Here is a 15,815-nt window from a genome sequence, read left to right as displayed (position 1 = left end):
TAGAAGAGGAAATTTTCTTCCTCCCCTACAATACTTATAACATTTGTTAACCTAAGGGGAGAAAGTTAATTTATTAGTGATTGTTTAACATATTCTAAAGTAACACAGAATGAAAATTGATTACCTAATCAAGTAGCAACAGAAGAGTAAACTAAGGATGAAGACAAATATAGCAGTGCCAAAAACCACAATATATATGTTGAGAGGCAGATTCTGGAATCCAATATTAGGCATCCTGAAGTTGTAATGTGGGAAATCCGAGCTCATGGATGAACTGTGGGGGGAAAAAGAATTTTAAAAATTAGGTTATAAAGACTAAGAACCAAGACAGCATCATCTTTGTACATGCACAGTAGTACCTCTTTATCCCTGGGGAATACTATTCATTCCAAGACCCTCAGTGGATTCCTGAAGAGTACCAAACCCTATATATTTATATAAACTATGGTTTTTTGGATACATACATACCCACGATAAAGTTACCAAAACTGGCTCAAGAAAAAATCCGGAAATATAAAATTCTGTCTTCACAAAAAGGCCCCTGACCCTGAGGGCAATGGATGTGGAAGTCAAACTAAACTTCTATAGATAATTCCTCTGTTATCCAGAGAATTACAGATCTAGAGAGGGAGGTGTGGGAAGGAGGAGGAAGGAAAAGTGTCTCAACTCATTTAAAGTGGTAAGCATAATCCTGAAACCAAAAGCAAAACTATACAGCCAGAGTTCATTAACTTTGAGGCCTTATGAATATGTTTTGTTTTGCCTACACAATTTTTTTTTTTAAAAAAATATGTTTTTTGGGGGAAGGAGGGAGGTCAATTGGGGGAAAATACTTTAAACAATTAAAAAAAAAAGGAAACACAGCTGAGGGGGAAAATATATATATATATAAAAATGTTTTTATTGATTTTTAGAGAGAGAGGAAGGGAGAGAGAGATAGAAACATCCATGAGAGACATCGATCAGCTAGCTCCTACTGGGGATAGAGCGTGGGCATGTGCCTGACTGGGAATTTAAACGGTGAACTCTTTTACTTTATTTTTTTGTTAATCTTCACCTGAGGATATTTTTCCATTAATTTTTAGAGAGTGAAAGGGAGGGAAGAAGGGAGGCAGAGAGAGAAACATCGGACAGACCAGGGCTGGGGTTTGAGCCTGCAACTGAGGTATGTGCCCTTTACCTGAATTGAACCCGGGACCCTTCAGTCTGCGGGCTGACACTCTATCCACTGAACCAAACTGGTTAGGGCTGAACCAGTGAACTCTTGGTTCATGGCTGGATGCTCAACCACTGAGCCACACTGGCCCGGCACCTATACAAAGTTTTAACAACTGAGAACAGTTTAAATTTGGGAGCTTTACATGAGAAAAGCTCAGATGATCTGATAATTCTGAGGCTGCATGCTTGCATGGCAACAATTGCTTGGAACTGAGTGGCTTTGGGGCCTCTAAACTGCCATGTTGTTGCACAATTGGGAGGGGAGGAGGGGCATGCCTGGGATGAGATCAGTATGCTCTCATTTGTCACAATTTCCACTACCCCCTATTACTTCCTAACCAAATATTGGTGATCACTTATTGTTGTGCTTATGCTGTTATTTTTCTTAAATGAGATAAATATTTCTAACTCTATTAAAAAAACAATTTTATACACCAATAATGAACTACCAGAAAACAATCCCATTCACAACTGCTTCAAAAAGAATAAAATACTGAGGAATAAATTTAACCAAGGATGTAAAAGACCCGTGTTCACAAAATTATAAGACACTATAAAAAGAAATTGAAGAAGATACAAAGTGGAAGCCTATATAGTGTTCATGGATAGGAAGAATTAACATCATTAAAATGTCCATACTACCCAAAGCAATCTATAGATTCAATGCAATTCCTATTACGATACCAATGGTATATTTCATTGAACTAGAACAAATATTCCAAAAATTTATATGAAATCATGGAAGACCATGAATAGCAACAGTGATCTTGAAAAAGAAGAACAAAGTTGGAGGACTCGCACTACCTGATATCAAACTATACTTTAAGCCAGTGGTTCTCAATCTGTGGGTCGCAACCCCTTTGGCGGTCGAACGACCCTTTCACAGGGGTCGCCTAAGCCCATCCTGCATATCAGATATTTACATTACGATTCATAACAGTAGCAACATTACAGTTATGAAGTAGCAACGAAAATAATTTTATGGTTTGGTCACAACATGAGGAACTGTATTTAAAGGGCCAGAAGGTTCAGAACCACTGCTTTAAGCCATAGTAATCAAAACAGCATGGTACTGACATAAAAACAGACATATAGATCAATGGAACAGAATAGAGAGCCCAGAAGTAAACCCAGGCCTTTGTAGTCAATTAATGTTTGATGAAAAGGAGGCAAAAAACATATAGTGGGGTAAAAATACAGTCTCTTCAATAAACAGTGTTGGAAATATTGGGCAGATACATGCAAAAAAAAAAAAAAATGAAACTAGACCACCTTCTTACAGCATACACAAGAATAAACTCAAAATGGATTAAATGTTAGCCTGGCCAGTGTTCTCAGTGGTTGAGCGTCGACCTCTGAACCAGGAGGTCATGGTTCCATTCCTGGTCAGGGCATATGGTCAGGTTGCAGGTTTGATCCCCAGTAGGGGGCGTGCAGGAGGCAACTGATAGATGATTCTCTCTCATCATTGATGTTTCTATCTCTCTTTCCCTCTCCCTTCCTCTCTAAAATCAATAAAAAATTTTAAAAGACCACGATTAAAAAAAAAAAGACTTATGTGTTAGACATAAAAACCATAAAAATCCTAGAAGAAAACAGGCAGTAAAGTCTCTGACATTTCTCTTAGTAATATTTTTCTGGAAACAAACAAAAAAATAAACAAATGGAACTACATGAAACTAAACAGTTTTTGCACAGCAAAGGAAAACCATCAATAAAATGAAAAGATAATCCACTGAATGGAATAACATATTCACCAATGATACATCTGGTAAGGGGTTAATATCCAAATTTTATAAAGAACTTAAAAAACTCAACACCAAAAAACCCAAAAAACCAACAATACCAATCTAATTAAAAAATGGGCAAAAGATGTGAATATACACTTCTCCAAAGAGGACATACAGATGACCAAAAGACATATGAAAAGATGTTCAAGTCACTAATCATCAGAGAAATGCAAATTAAAACCACAATGAGATATCACCTCACACCTGTCAGAATGGCTATCATCAATAAATCAACAAACAAGTGTTGCTGAGGATGTGGAGCAAAGGGAACCCTCCTGCACTGTTGGTGTGAATGCAGATTGCTGCAGCCATTGTGGAAAGCAGTGGGCCTGGCTAGCATGGCTCAGCAGTTGAGCGTTGATCTATGAACCAGGAGGTCATGATTCAATTGCCAGTCAGGGCACATGCCTAGGTTGTGGGCTTGATCCCTAGTGTGGGGTGTGCAGGAGGCAGCCGATCAATGATTCTCTCTCATCTTGATGTTTTTCTCTCTCTCCCTTCCTCCCTGAAATCAATAAAAATATATATTTTTAAGAATAAAAAATGAAACTGCCTTATGACCCAGATATTCCACTTTTGGGAATTTATCCAAAGAAATCCGAAACACTAATTTGAAAGAATATACACACTCCTATGTTCATTGAAGCATTATTTACAATAGCCAAGATCTGGAAGCAGCCAAGTGTCCATCAGTAGACTAGTGGATAAAAAAGCTGTGGTACATTTATGCAATGGAATACTACTCAGCAGTGAAAAAGGAAATCTTACCCTTTGAGACAGCATGGATGGACCTGGAGAGCATTGTGCTAAGTGAAATAAGCCACAGAGAAGTAACATATGATTTCACTCATATGTGAAATCCAATGAACAAAATGAACTAACAAGCAAAATAGTGACAGATTCATAGATAGAGAGCAGGTTGACAGCTGTGGGGATTGGGGGATGGGGAGTGGGGGCCAGGTGGGTCAGATGACAGGGTTAAGCAAAAAAGAAGAAAAAAAAAGAGCGAAAACTCATCGACACGGACACAGTGTGGTGATTGTCAGGGGGTGGTGGGGAGTAAGGAGTGGAGGGAGGTGGAGGATATAGGAGCAATAAATGGTGATGGATGGAGACTTGACTTGGGGTGGTAAACATACTATACAGCATATAGATGATGTGTAATAGAACTGTGAACCTGGTTTCTATCTTTGATTTCCTCATACCAGATTATAGAAATATGCACTTATATTCTCTTTTAATACTTACATGGTTTTCCATGTTAAATTAAAATATTTAAATGTAACTGATTCCATGGCATGGAAAAAAGACCTAAAATTGTTTTCTAAATAGTCATTTATTTTATTTTATTTTATTTTAATTAATTAATTAATTAATATTTCTTAAAGTATTACAAAGAGTATTACACATGTCTCCTTTTTTCTCCCCCTTGACATTCCCCCGGCTTCCCCCACCCCCCAGTGTCTTGTGTCCATTAGTTATTCTCATATGCATGCATATAAGTCCTTCGGTTGATCTCCTACTCCCCACAACCCTCCCCAGGGTTCCCACTGTAGTTTGACATTCTGCTCAATGCTGCTCTGCCTCTGTATCCATTTTTGTTCATCAGTCTATAATGTTTCTTATTATCCATAAATGAGTGAGTTCATGTGGTATTTTTCTCAGCTTCCAGGGGCCGTCTCAGCCTCACAGGGGCTGTCCCCACCTCACATGGGCCGTCCCAGCCTCATGGGGGCTGTTTCAGCCTCACAGGGGCCGCCTCAACCTCACAGGGGCCATTTCAACCTCACCGGGGCCATTTCAACCTCACCGGTGCCGATTCAACCTCACCGGGGCCGTCCCAGCCTCACCAGGGCCATCTCAACCTCACAGGGGCCGTTGCAACCCTACCGGGGCCGTCGCAACCCCACCGGGGCCGTCGCAACCCCACCGGGGCCGTCTCAACCTCACCGGGGCTGTCTCAGCCTCACTGGAGCCGATTCAACCTCACTGGGGCCGTTTCAACCTCACCGGGGCCGTCTTGACCTCACTGGGGCTGTCTCTACCTCACCGGTGCCGTCTCAGCCTCACCGGGACCGTCTCAGCCTCACCAGGGCCGATTCAACCTCACTGGGGCCGTCTCAGCCTCACAGGGGCCGTCCCAACCTCACCGGGGCCGTCTCAACCTCACAGGGGCCAGTCATTTCTTTTTATAGCATTTATAAAATTCTTTCTCCACTGCCTTAAACTGTACCTTTTTCAGAATCACTTTTTACACATGCCTGATCTGTTACTGGATTTTGTAGTCTGTTCCCTTTTTTCTGTCTATTATGTCCTGCTTTAGCACTCAATGTTTTGTTTTAATATAACTTTAGCATAACAACAATTCATACACAAAATAGGTCAATATTTTCATCATTACTCTTCCTTTTTAATATTTTCAAGGCAATTTCTTTTTTGAGATAAACAAATTTTTAAAAATCCTGTTGGGAATTTAACCAACAGTATGTTACATTTATAGCTTTCTTTAGGGAGAATGGGTCTTTATATCCAAACACATGATATGTCTTTTCATTTATTCTAGATTTTATGCTTCTCAGATTTGCATAGCTTTATTCATATAGGTTTTACACTTTTTTTTAGCTTATTCCCAATTATTATATATATTTTGTTCCTATTATGAACGGGATTTTTTTTTCCCTTACATTTTCTAAGTTGGTTATTCCCAGCATAGAGAAAATCAACTTCTTTTTGTATATAGATGGTCCCCAATTTATGATGGTTCCCCTTTACAATGTTGCAAAAGTGATATGCATTCAGTAGAAACTGTACTTTTCAATTTTTATCTTTTCCCAGGCTAGCGATATTCGGTATGATACTTGTAATGCTGGGCAGTGGCAGCAAGCTGCAGCTCCCAGTCAGCCACGATCACTGGGGTAAAAACTGATACTCCACAGTGTGCTGTGTTGCCAGTGTTTTTTGGATGTGTTTTGTGTTTGTTTTTTTTAAAATATATTTTTATTGATTTCAGAGAGGAAGGGAGGAGAGAAATAAAAACATCAATGATGAGAGAGAATCATTGATCAGCTACCTCCTGCACACCCCACACTGGGGATCAAGCCCACCACCCAGGCCTGTACCCTGACTGGAATCAAACCATGACCTCCTGGTTCTTAGCTCAATGCTCAACCACTGAGCCATGCTGGCTGGGCATGTTTTGTGTTTTTACACCCCATAATGTCTACAAAATGCCTATCTGTGTCTCTGCTTCTGGTAAAAGGAAGACAATTACTCTTGAGATGAAACTCAAGATAATTGCCCAACTGAAGGTTAATGTAAGTGTTATGAGCAGGTTTGAGGTAGGGTAGGCTTAGCTATGATGTTCAGTAAGTTAGGTGTATTAAATTCATTTTTTACTTACGATATTTTCAACTTATGAAGGGTTTACTGGGATGTAAGTCCATTATAAGACAAGGGGCATCTGTATTTATTTTGGATCTGAACCTAGAAAATTTTTTTAGGGAAGATACAACCAGCTGACTGCATGCAAATAAATCTTAATAAAAAACTCACAGAACACTCAGCTCTGAGCAGTGAGCACTCTAAGAAAAACTAGCTGTAAAATATACACTAAGGCAACTAAACATAGTAACTTTCTATTTTTTAAATTCTCACCTGAGGATATGTTTTTATTGATTTTTAGAGAGAGAGGAATGGAGAAACATAGATGTGAGAGAGAAACATTGATTGGTTGCCTTCTGTATGTGCCCCAACTGGGATCAAACCCAAAACCTAGGTATGTGACCTGACCAGGAATTGAACTCCCAACCTTTTGTACGGAATGGTGCTCCAAGTGACTGGCCCACCCAGCCAGGACTATAGTGACTTTCTACATGGGTTTTTAACTTATACAGAGCCTAAAATAATTATAAAGAATACTTATCACCAAATATAACTTTTGTTTTGGACCTCTAGCTCATCTTCCTGACAAAATAGCAAACTGGCAAGTTGTCTCTCAAGACCCTGCCCAATGGGACAGTGCCCAAACACTGCACTTCAGAAGGTGCAATCTTTTTGTTTTCTAACATAATCTAAGGTGGTCACAGGAACAAATTATAAATACAAGTAACCAGGATACATCCCTGTTCTATTCAGCTAGAGTATAGGAACCAATGGCAGAAGAGATCATTCTCTCAGGCCTGTGACTAAAGTTCAGCTGCTGAGCCAGTGTGGTCTCACTGGACTGGCCAGTGCCTGGCCCTACTGCAATAACCTGAGCCTGAGAGAATTAGATGGAAGGTTTATGTTATATGTTGGTATTAACAATCAGGGGTAGCCCTAACCGGTTTGGCTCAGTGGATGGAGTGTTGGCCCGAGGACTGAAGGGTCCCAGGTTCAGTTCCGGTCAGGGGCATGTATCTTGGTTTCGGGCGCGTCCCCAGTGGGGGGTGTGCAGGAAGAAGCTGGTCGATATTTCTCTCTCATCGATGTTTCTAGCTCTCTCTCTCTCTCCCTTCCTCTCTGTGGAAGGTCAATAAAATATATTTAAAAAACCAACCAACCAAACAAACAAACAAACAAAAAAAACAATCAGGGGTAGACGTGAAGGCTCTGCAGCTCAGCCCACAGCACCATGTCACTGATAAAACTACAAACATCTATTACTAGTTGGATTTGATAGATGTCACTACTAAAGAATACAGAAAGTTGATTGAATATGCTAAACTATCCCTGAAAGAATATCCAAGAATTGATAATGCAAGCTGCTTTTGGTGAGAGGACAAGTACCCTAGGGAGGGCAGTCATATCTATAGATAAATCCTTTTGTATGTTTTGAATTTAAAATAAATTTAAAGTGATGTACTTGACCAATATTTGCCTACATCTTTACATAAAAGCTATAGAGACAATGGTATTAAATGATTTAAAAGGAGACGGTGTTAGTACATATCTGTCTGTAGAGAAGCAGAGATTATATGTATAGAATTAAGTATACATTTCCTGCCATATCCAGCGTGAATATCAAACGACTTAGACATTACAGGCCCACCAGAAAGCACTACACCAGGGAAGAATACTTTAACGTTAGCAGAGAAACACTTCTTAAACACTTAAACACTTATGTTTCTTTTCTTTTTCTTTTTTTGTTAATCGTCACGCCAGGACATTTTTCCATTGATTTTTAGGGGGAGTGGAAGAGAGAGGGAAAGACAGAGAGAAATATCGATGCGAGAGAAACACATCAATTGGTTGCCTCCTGCACCAGCTCTGACGAGGGCCCGGGCCAGGGAGGAGCCTGCAACCAAGGTACATGCCCTTGGCCAGAATCAAACCCAGGACCCTTTGGTCCCCAGGCTGACGCTCTATCCCAGGGGGTGGGCAAACTTTTTGACTCGAGGGCCACAATGGGTTCTTAAACTGGACCGGAGGGCCGGAACAAAAGCATGGATGGAGTGTTTGTGTGAACTAATATAAATTCAAAGTAAAGATCATTACATAAAAGGGTACAGTCTTTTTTTTTTTTAGTTTTATTCATTTCAAACGGGCCGCATCTGGCCCGCGGGCCGTAGTTTGCCCACGGCTGCTCTATCCACTGAGCCAAACTAGCTAGGGCTTATAACACTTATGTTTCTTTATTCTAACTCTAAATTCACCAAAGTAATACAATGATTTTAATCTGTTTTCCCCATGTGACAAAGAGTGCAAAAATTTTATTCGTGCTTAATCAAGGTTCAAGCTCACCTGAAAATTCCATTTCTCATGACAAATCTATAAATTGGCAGTCCTGACAGCTTTGGTTAGCAAGGTTTTCCTAGGCCCTGGTTATATCCCTGAGTTAAGGGAAGGTTTCATTTCTGTACTTTTAGAGGTCCAGACCCTGAAATACACCTGGAGTGCAGGTACAAATCCTTCATTGAGAAGTTCTTTGCCCAAATACCTAACTAAGCTGCCAGTCATGGATGATTTCACTACCTCACTTCTTTCCAAGTACTCCAGTCTCTGCCACCTATATTTCAGAAGTTTCCTCTGCATTCCTTTTGTAATCTTCTCTGGTACTTGGCTATTGGAAATTCTTCTAAGATATCAGGGTTCAAAATCTTTTATCTTCAAAAGGCAGACAGCTAGGCACGATAAATTGGGTGGTATTTCGTAAATGTTTCCCTAAATGCATCTTCTCTCTCTATAACCCAAATTGCAAAGTCTGGTCATTCTTATCTTTTATTCTCCAGTAGATAGTTTTTCCTTATTTCCAGTTTTAAGAAACTGATAAGTAGGTATAATATCATTAAGTGCCAAATCTGGAAAATTCCACAAACTCTCAATCTGTAGGCAAAAGTCTATTTTTCTCTATAATAATATCCTCAAGTTTTCCTTTTCTGAGGTATCCTCCTAATTGCAACACTCCTCACCCCCTTTATTTAGAGGGAAGCTGTAGGTGCAAAAATTGAGATTCATAGGATTTGTTATAACCTATTTGTCTGTTCCATCTGTATTTTTAAAAAAAATATATATATATTTTTATTGATTTTTTACAGAGATGAAAGGAGAGGGATAGAGAGTTAGAAACATCGATGAGAGAGAAACATCCATCAGCTGCCTCCTGCACACTCCCTACTGGGTATGTGCCCGCAACCAAGGTACATGTCCTTGACCGGAATCAAACCTGAGACCCTTCACTCCGCAGGCCGACACTCTATCCACTGAGCCAAGCCGGTTAGGGCTCCATCTGTATTTTAATCTGGATCTCTCCATCTAGCCTCAATTTTACTGACCACTCCATTATTTTGATACCATTTTTTTCCCCTTAAGGCAGGTTGTAAATTTCTTTATACTTTTTATCACAGTCTTCAGGGTTTCTTTTTCTTAAATTCTAGCCAGTTTCTTTTAATAGTATTTGTATCTTTTATCATTTTCCACGCTATTATTGGCAATTCCATTTTCTGCAGTTTTTTTCCCCTTCCTGTTCCTATTCCCATTGTTTTCTCTGGATCTGTGCACAGTTTTTCTCTTTCTTGGTGTTACCAAAGTTTCTAAATCAAGTCTGAGGTGCTATCTTTGCTATCACACTTGAAGTTTGTCTTCTAAAACACTATTCTATTTCAGATGTTTGTTATTTTGGTGGGTCTATTGTTACTCTGCCAGATTCCCAGGAATTATTCTGTATTGGCTCCATAAAGATTTTTTGTCTAATTTTTTGTGTGATGATAAAGTCTCTATTTTCAATTTAAATAATTCCATCAGGCCTTTATGAGAACTTGATGGTGGAGAAGGATTCAAATTTGATGTCTTATATTCCCCTCTGACTCCTATTGCAGACAACCATACATGCACTGTAATTTCACAAATAATCTGCTTATTAACATTTAACTATTAATTTCTATTTACTTTACAGTCTTTTAATTAACTAAGGATGGGACTCTTAATTAAGAGTATGTAGGAAAAAGAGCACAAAATAATGCTGAAATAGGAGAAAGAAATAAAAGGCAAGCTTTAAGAGGGCGGCGTGGGGGGGGGGGGGGGGGGGGCGGACTCTCAGGAGAGCCAGCCTAAGCCTAATCTCCAAAACTAGGGAATCCTTCCCGCCCCCCCAAACCATTCCTTAGGATATTAATCAAATGAACATTTTACAGTGTTTTAGAGTTTCTGACTAACATTCAAATACATAAATCCCACTTAATCCTTATAATCTCCATGGGCTGGGAATTATTTCCTCCAGATGAAGAAACTGAGACTCAGAAAGGTCAAGTTGGCTGGCCAAACTGAAACCACTAGTCAGTGGTAAAGAGGGACTGAAACTCAGGACTGAAACCAAATCCTTATGCTTCCCATGAGATCCTGCTGCCTTCCATGGGCCTTACTAAGCTTGCACCAGACTGGCAATATTTGAAACAATTTCTGTCACTGGTTCCTATGGGCAGTGAGTGTGCTAGTATACTGATGTATTTAGGTCATCTTTGCCTTAGAGAACCTCAAGAAAGGCCAATATCATAATTCACAAACACTTTGGATCAGTATATATATATTTACATAAAGTTTTAATTTTGAAATAGTTTTAGATTTACAGAAAAGTTGTATGAATTTCTATATAACTTTCACCTTGCTTTCCCTAATGTTAAAATCCTATACAACCATAGTACAATAATAGGAAATCAACATTGATATAACACTATTAACTGAACTGTAGACTTTATTAAAATTTTACCAGTTTTTCCACTAATGTTCTTTTTCTTTTCTAGGATCCAATCCAAAATCCCACATCGTATTTAGTTATGTTTTTTTTTTTAATTAAATCTTTATTGTTCAGGTTATTACATTTGTTCCTCTTTTTTCCCCCCCGTAACTCCCCTCCACCCAGTTCCCACCCCACCCTCCGCCCTCACTCCCCACCCACTGTCCTCATTCATAGGTGCGAGATTTTTGTCCAGTCTCTTCCCGCATCCCCCACACCCCTTTCCCCCCAAGAATAGTCAGTCCATTCCCTTTCTATGTCCCTGATTCTATTATAACCACCAGTTCATTCTGTTCATCAGATTATTTATTCACTTGATTTTTAGATTCACTTGTTGATAGATGTGTATTTGTTGTTCATAATTTGTATCTTTAGCTTTTTCTTCTTCCTCCTCTTCTTAAAGGATACCTTTCAGCATTTCATATAATATTGGTTTGGTGGTGATGAACTCCTTTACCTTTTTCTTATCTGTGAAGCTCTTTATCTGACCTTCAATTCTGAATGATAGCTTTGCTGGATAAAGTAATCTTGGTTGTAGGTTCTTGGTATTCATCACTTTGAATATTTCTTGCCATTCCCTTCTGGCCTGCAAAGTTTCTGTTGAGAAATCAGCTGACAGTCGTATGGGTACTCCCTTGTAGGTAACTGACTTTCTTTCTCTTGCTGCTTTTAGGATACTCTCTTTGTCTTTTGCTCTTGGCATTTTAATGATGATGTGTCTTGGTGTGGTCCTCTTTGGATTCCTTTTGTTTGGGGTTCTCTGCGCTTCCTGGACTTGGAAGTCTATTTCTTTCACCAGGTAGGGGAAGTTTTCTGTCATTATTTCTTCAAATAGGTTTTCAATACCTTGCTCTCTCTCTTCTTCTGGCACCCCTATAATTTGGATGTTGGTACACTTGAAGCTGTCCCAGAGGCTCCTTAAACTATCTTCGTATTTTTGGATTCTTTTTTCATTTTGCTTTTCCGGTTGGGTGTTTCTTGCTTCTTCGTATTTCAAATCTTTGACTTGATTCTTGTGATCCTCTGGTCTGCTGTTGGGAGTCTGTATAATATTCTTTATTTCAGTCAGTGTATGCTTAATTTCTAGTTGGTCCTTTATCACAACATCGAGGGTCTCACTAGATTTCTTGAGGATCTCACTACATTTATCGGTGGCCTCACCAGTCTTTTCGAGGGTCTTACTAAATTTATCGGCGGCTTCTAGACAGTTCTTGAAAAACCTTAAAAGTGTGGTTTTGAACTCTATATCCAGTCGTTTGCTTTCGTCCATTTCTGTCATTTGTGTCCTGTTTCTTTGTCTCCGCATTTTTTATGCTTCCTTGTGTTGATAAAGTGGTTTTCTGTGCTAAGTGTCCTCTAGGGCCCAGTGGTTCAGCCTCCCCAATTACCTGAGGACACTCTTGGTGCTCCCCCTTGTGGTCTTTGTGCACAGTCTTGTTGTAGTTAAGCCTTGATTGTTGTAAGTAACACTGGGAGGGGTTGACCTCCAGGCCAATTGGCTGTGAGAATCAGCTGTGTCTGCAGTGGGAGAACTTCTGTCCTGGAGCTCTAGGGAGGTGCTAATCTAGCCTCTGCCTGAGGCTATCCAGCAAACGAGCAGTTATGGCTGCTCTCAGTCGTGCCTTCAGAGGCCCCGCTTCTCAGTGTCCCAGCAATTGCTACAAGTACCTCCAAGAGAAAGCTGCCCTCGAGTTCCGACCGATGCCAGACAGTCCCGCTTCTCCCGTATGAGTCTAGGTTCCCAGAGACTCGCCCGGAACTGGAGCTCAGAGCCTGAGACTCCCTCCCGATTGAAAAAGACTACTGCGCCCTCAGCCGCCAGCCCGCTCGGCGTGCGCCTCTGTACCTTAGTATTTTACTTCCGCACCGCACCTCCTCTGAGTCTCGGTATGCTTTTCTCTTTCCTTCTAGTTGTAGAATTTCCACTCAGCCAGCCTTCCTGTGGTTCTGGGTGATGTCTGTTCCGTCTTTTAGTTGTATTTTTGAAGTGGCTGTGCGAGGCAGCAAACTCCAGTGTTTACCTATGCCGCCATCTTGGTTTCTCCTAGTTATGTTTCTTTAGTCTTCCCCAATCTGTGACACAGACTGTGTCTTTAAAACTAATAAAGGTTTATTTGATTTTGAAAATGTCATGGTATTTCTGGAAATAGCTTTGAATATTGAAAACCCACCCTGGGGAACTGCTGGATCTATGTGATAACCAAGAAACACCCTAAAATAAAGAGCCAGAGTGGTCCTAAAAACCAAAACAAGAGCCACTCTTTAAATAAAGCTAAGAGTTGTCCTGGACAGTGTGGTTCAGTTGGTTGGAGTGTCATCCCATACACCAAAAGGTGATGGGTTCGATTCCTGGTCACAGCACACACCCAGGTTGTAGGTTTGATCCCCAGTCAGGGCACATGTGGGAGGCAGCCTATCGATGTTTCTCTCTCACATCAATGTTTTTCTTTCCCTTTCTCTCTCTAAAATCCATTACAAAATAAATAAAGGGAAGAGTTGGCTGTGATAATCTAGACAGTCAACTGTATTTAAGACACATGTTCATAGAAAATAAAACAACAATCAGTTATAATTCCCTGGAAAAGCACAGGGTACCAGATAGAAATCAATACAACTCTGTTTAATGGAGCAGTCATGAAAGATTAATTTGGTTTTAAATTAAAGGACTTAAGTTTGTTCAGTCTACAGACTGGGTAATTTAATAACTAAATCCAAGTATACAAAAAGTTATTAGACAGCGCTGAATTTGCTCTACATATGGACCTCCATTTTTTCCTTTTTCTTTTTAAATTTATCTTTATTGTTTAAAGTATTACAGGTGTCCCCCTTTGTTCCTTCATCTCCCTTTCTAAACTATAGCATAAAAAAGTTACTGAGCTTTGGGTGACTCTATTTCAAACCCTGAACCCTTGGGAAGGTACATTCTCTAGACCCTGTTCAAGTTACTGTGAGAGAAGTGGCAAGAGGGTCCTTTATAAACCTTGATAGGTTACCTCCCATTCTCTAGGGTTCTGGATTGAGCACATTAATTCCAATAATTTACTGTTGAATTCTCAGATTCTAGAAAAGGTACCAGTTATTCAGAATTCATACAGGAGCTTAGGATCCCTGAAGAGGAAAGATTTAGATGTATAAGTTATACGTATTGAAACTGAAACAAGGAAGTTTAGTAAAAACACAAGCAATTCTAGAGTGGTAAAACGAGAACGAGCTAACAAATGAAAAACACATCCCTGAAAATAAGAGAAAACAATGTCTCTGTGGCTTAGAAATTCATTAATCAGGAAATGAGGGTACATCAGAGGGCTTCATGGAAGATGCCATAGCTGAGGCATTAACTACAGACTTGAGCTTAGCTACTCCCCACTCCGGAACCATAGGCATGTCTCAATTTCCTCATGTGTAAACTAAGGCAAATTACAACATCTGTCTCTGGGGGATGTGCCTGGCATACAGGAGTGCTCATCATCATGATCAAGGTCTTTTTTTGTTGTTGTTGCAAGGTTGGCACTGAGGTTAGTGTTTGAATATTCCTGAGTCAGGGATAATTTGAGCCTGGGCCTCATCTTCCTGGGCCATGCTGGTTCAGATCCAAATCTCTGAGCCTGGGCCACAAGTGGACTCCTTTCTGAAGTGACTCAGATTGAGAAGGGAATTTTGGGAAACAGTCATTAGTTTAGCTGCATTTCTTCAACACAATTTCCAGATGGCTAATCTGTGTAAATCAAAAGCCTATTGGTTTTGAGATCTTACTTTTATAAGATAATTCTACAGCCATAAAGCAGCATCTGAATGCTCATGACTCACTGAGCAAGCCTCAAATAGTTATGAATCCAGCAAAGTGTACAGGCTGCCTGGTATTTTGACACTGGTGAAAATGAACTGAAGTTTCTAGATATTATAGTCCTAAGCATGGTCTCCTTTGTTTACTGGGATCACTTTGTTCTTTTAAGAGAGAGATGGGAAGACTTCATCCTTAAGATGATTTCAGGCAGGTAATGGAGCAGCTGAGAGAATGCTGCAGATGAAATATATTATTTCAATATTCTGGAGGATAGTCTGGTTCTGCTGATTATTTATTCTCAAAAATTCTGAAAAGGCCACAATCTAGAAACATGAATAATTCTCTAAATGGGGTTTTAAGAGTCAAGACTTGCCATATCATTAACCCTGGAAGTTCTTTCCTACTTTAAAACATTTTATAAGACCACTGGTGTTAAGGGCCGTTAGAATACACTTGGCTTAATTTACGTCAGCTGGGACTCAGGGGGACGGCAGAGCCACTCCCTGAGGGCAGGACCAGTCAAAGACTGGACGCCACCCAGTCTGACTCTCCCGCCCAGTGTTCAGGGGATGGATCTCATGATGTCAAAGGTTCACCCAGATGTGATGTAACTTCCTGTAATTCGAGTATATAATAAATCAGCTTTCGGAGCTGGCTCTCTCTGAGTGCTCTGTCCCTCCAGAGGGCAGGCTCTCTGTGCCTGTCCCTCCAGAGGGCAGGCACCACACCCAGCCCAAGCTTTTAATCTATTTTATGTCTGTCTTTCATTATTCTTTAATCCCGAAAGCGCCTCCTACTTGCACGAATCGGTTCA

General features: G+C 40.1%; 1 protein-coding gene across 2 annotated transcripts in view; it reads right to left on the bottom strand.

The window, feature by feature from the left end:
* Window positions 1–15,815, bottom strand: part of RNF24 (ring finger protein 24) — a 79,253-nt gene that overhangs the window by 44,497 nt on the left and 18,941 nt on the right. For both annotated transcript variants that reach the window (XM_070419967.1, XM_070419968.1), the window contains exon 2: window positions 125–274. In XM_070419967.1, the coding sequence (XP_070276068.1) occupies window positions 125–267 (143 nt within the window). In that variant the 5' untranslated portion in view covers window positions 268–274. The remainder of the gene's footprint in view (window positions 1–124; window positions 275–15,815) is intronic.

This window comes from Myotis yumanensis, unplaced genomic scaffold (genome assembly GCF_028538775.1).
Source record: "Myotis yumanensis isolate MYYU_CA2020_CCGP unplaced genomic scaffold, mMyoYum1.0.hap1 SCAF_7, whole genome shotgun sequence".
Classification (NCBI taxonomy): domain Eukaryota; kingdom Metazoa; phylum Chordata; class Mammalia; order Chiroptera; family Vespertilionidae; genus Myotis; species Myotis yumanensis.
The sequence above is the reverse complement of the archived record's forward strand: the minus strand, read 5'-3'. Positions and strand labels throughout refer to the sequence as shown.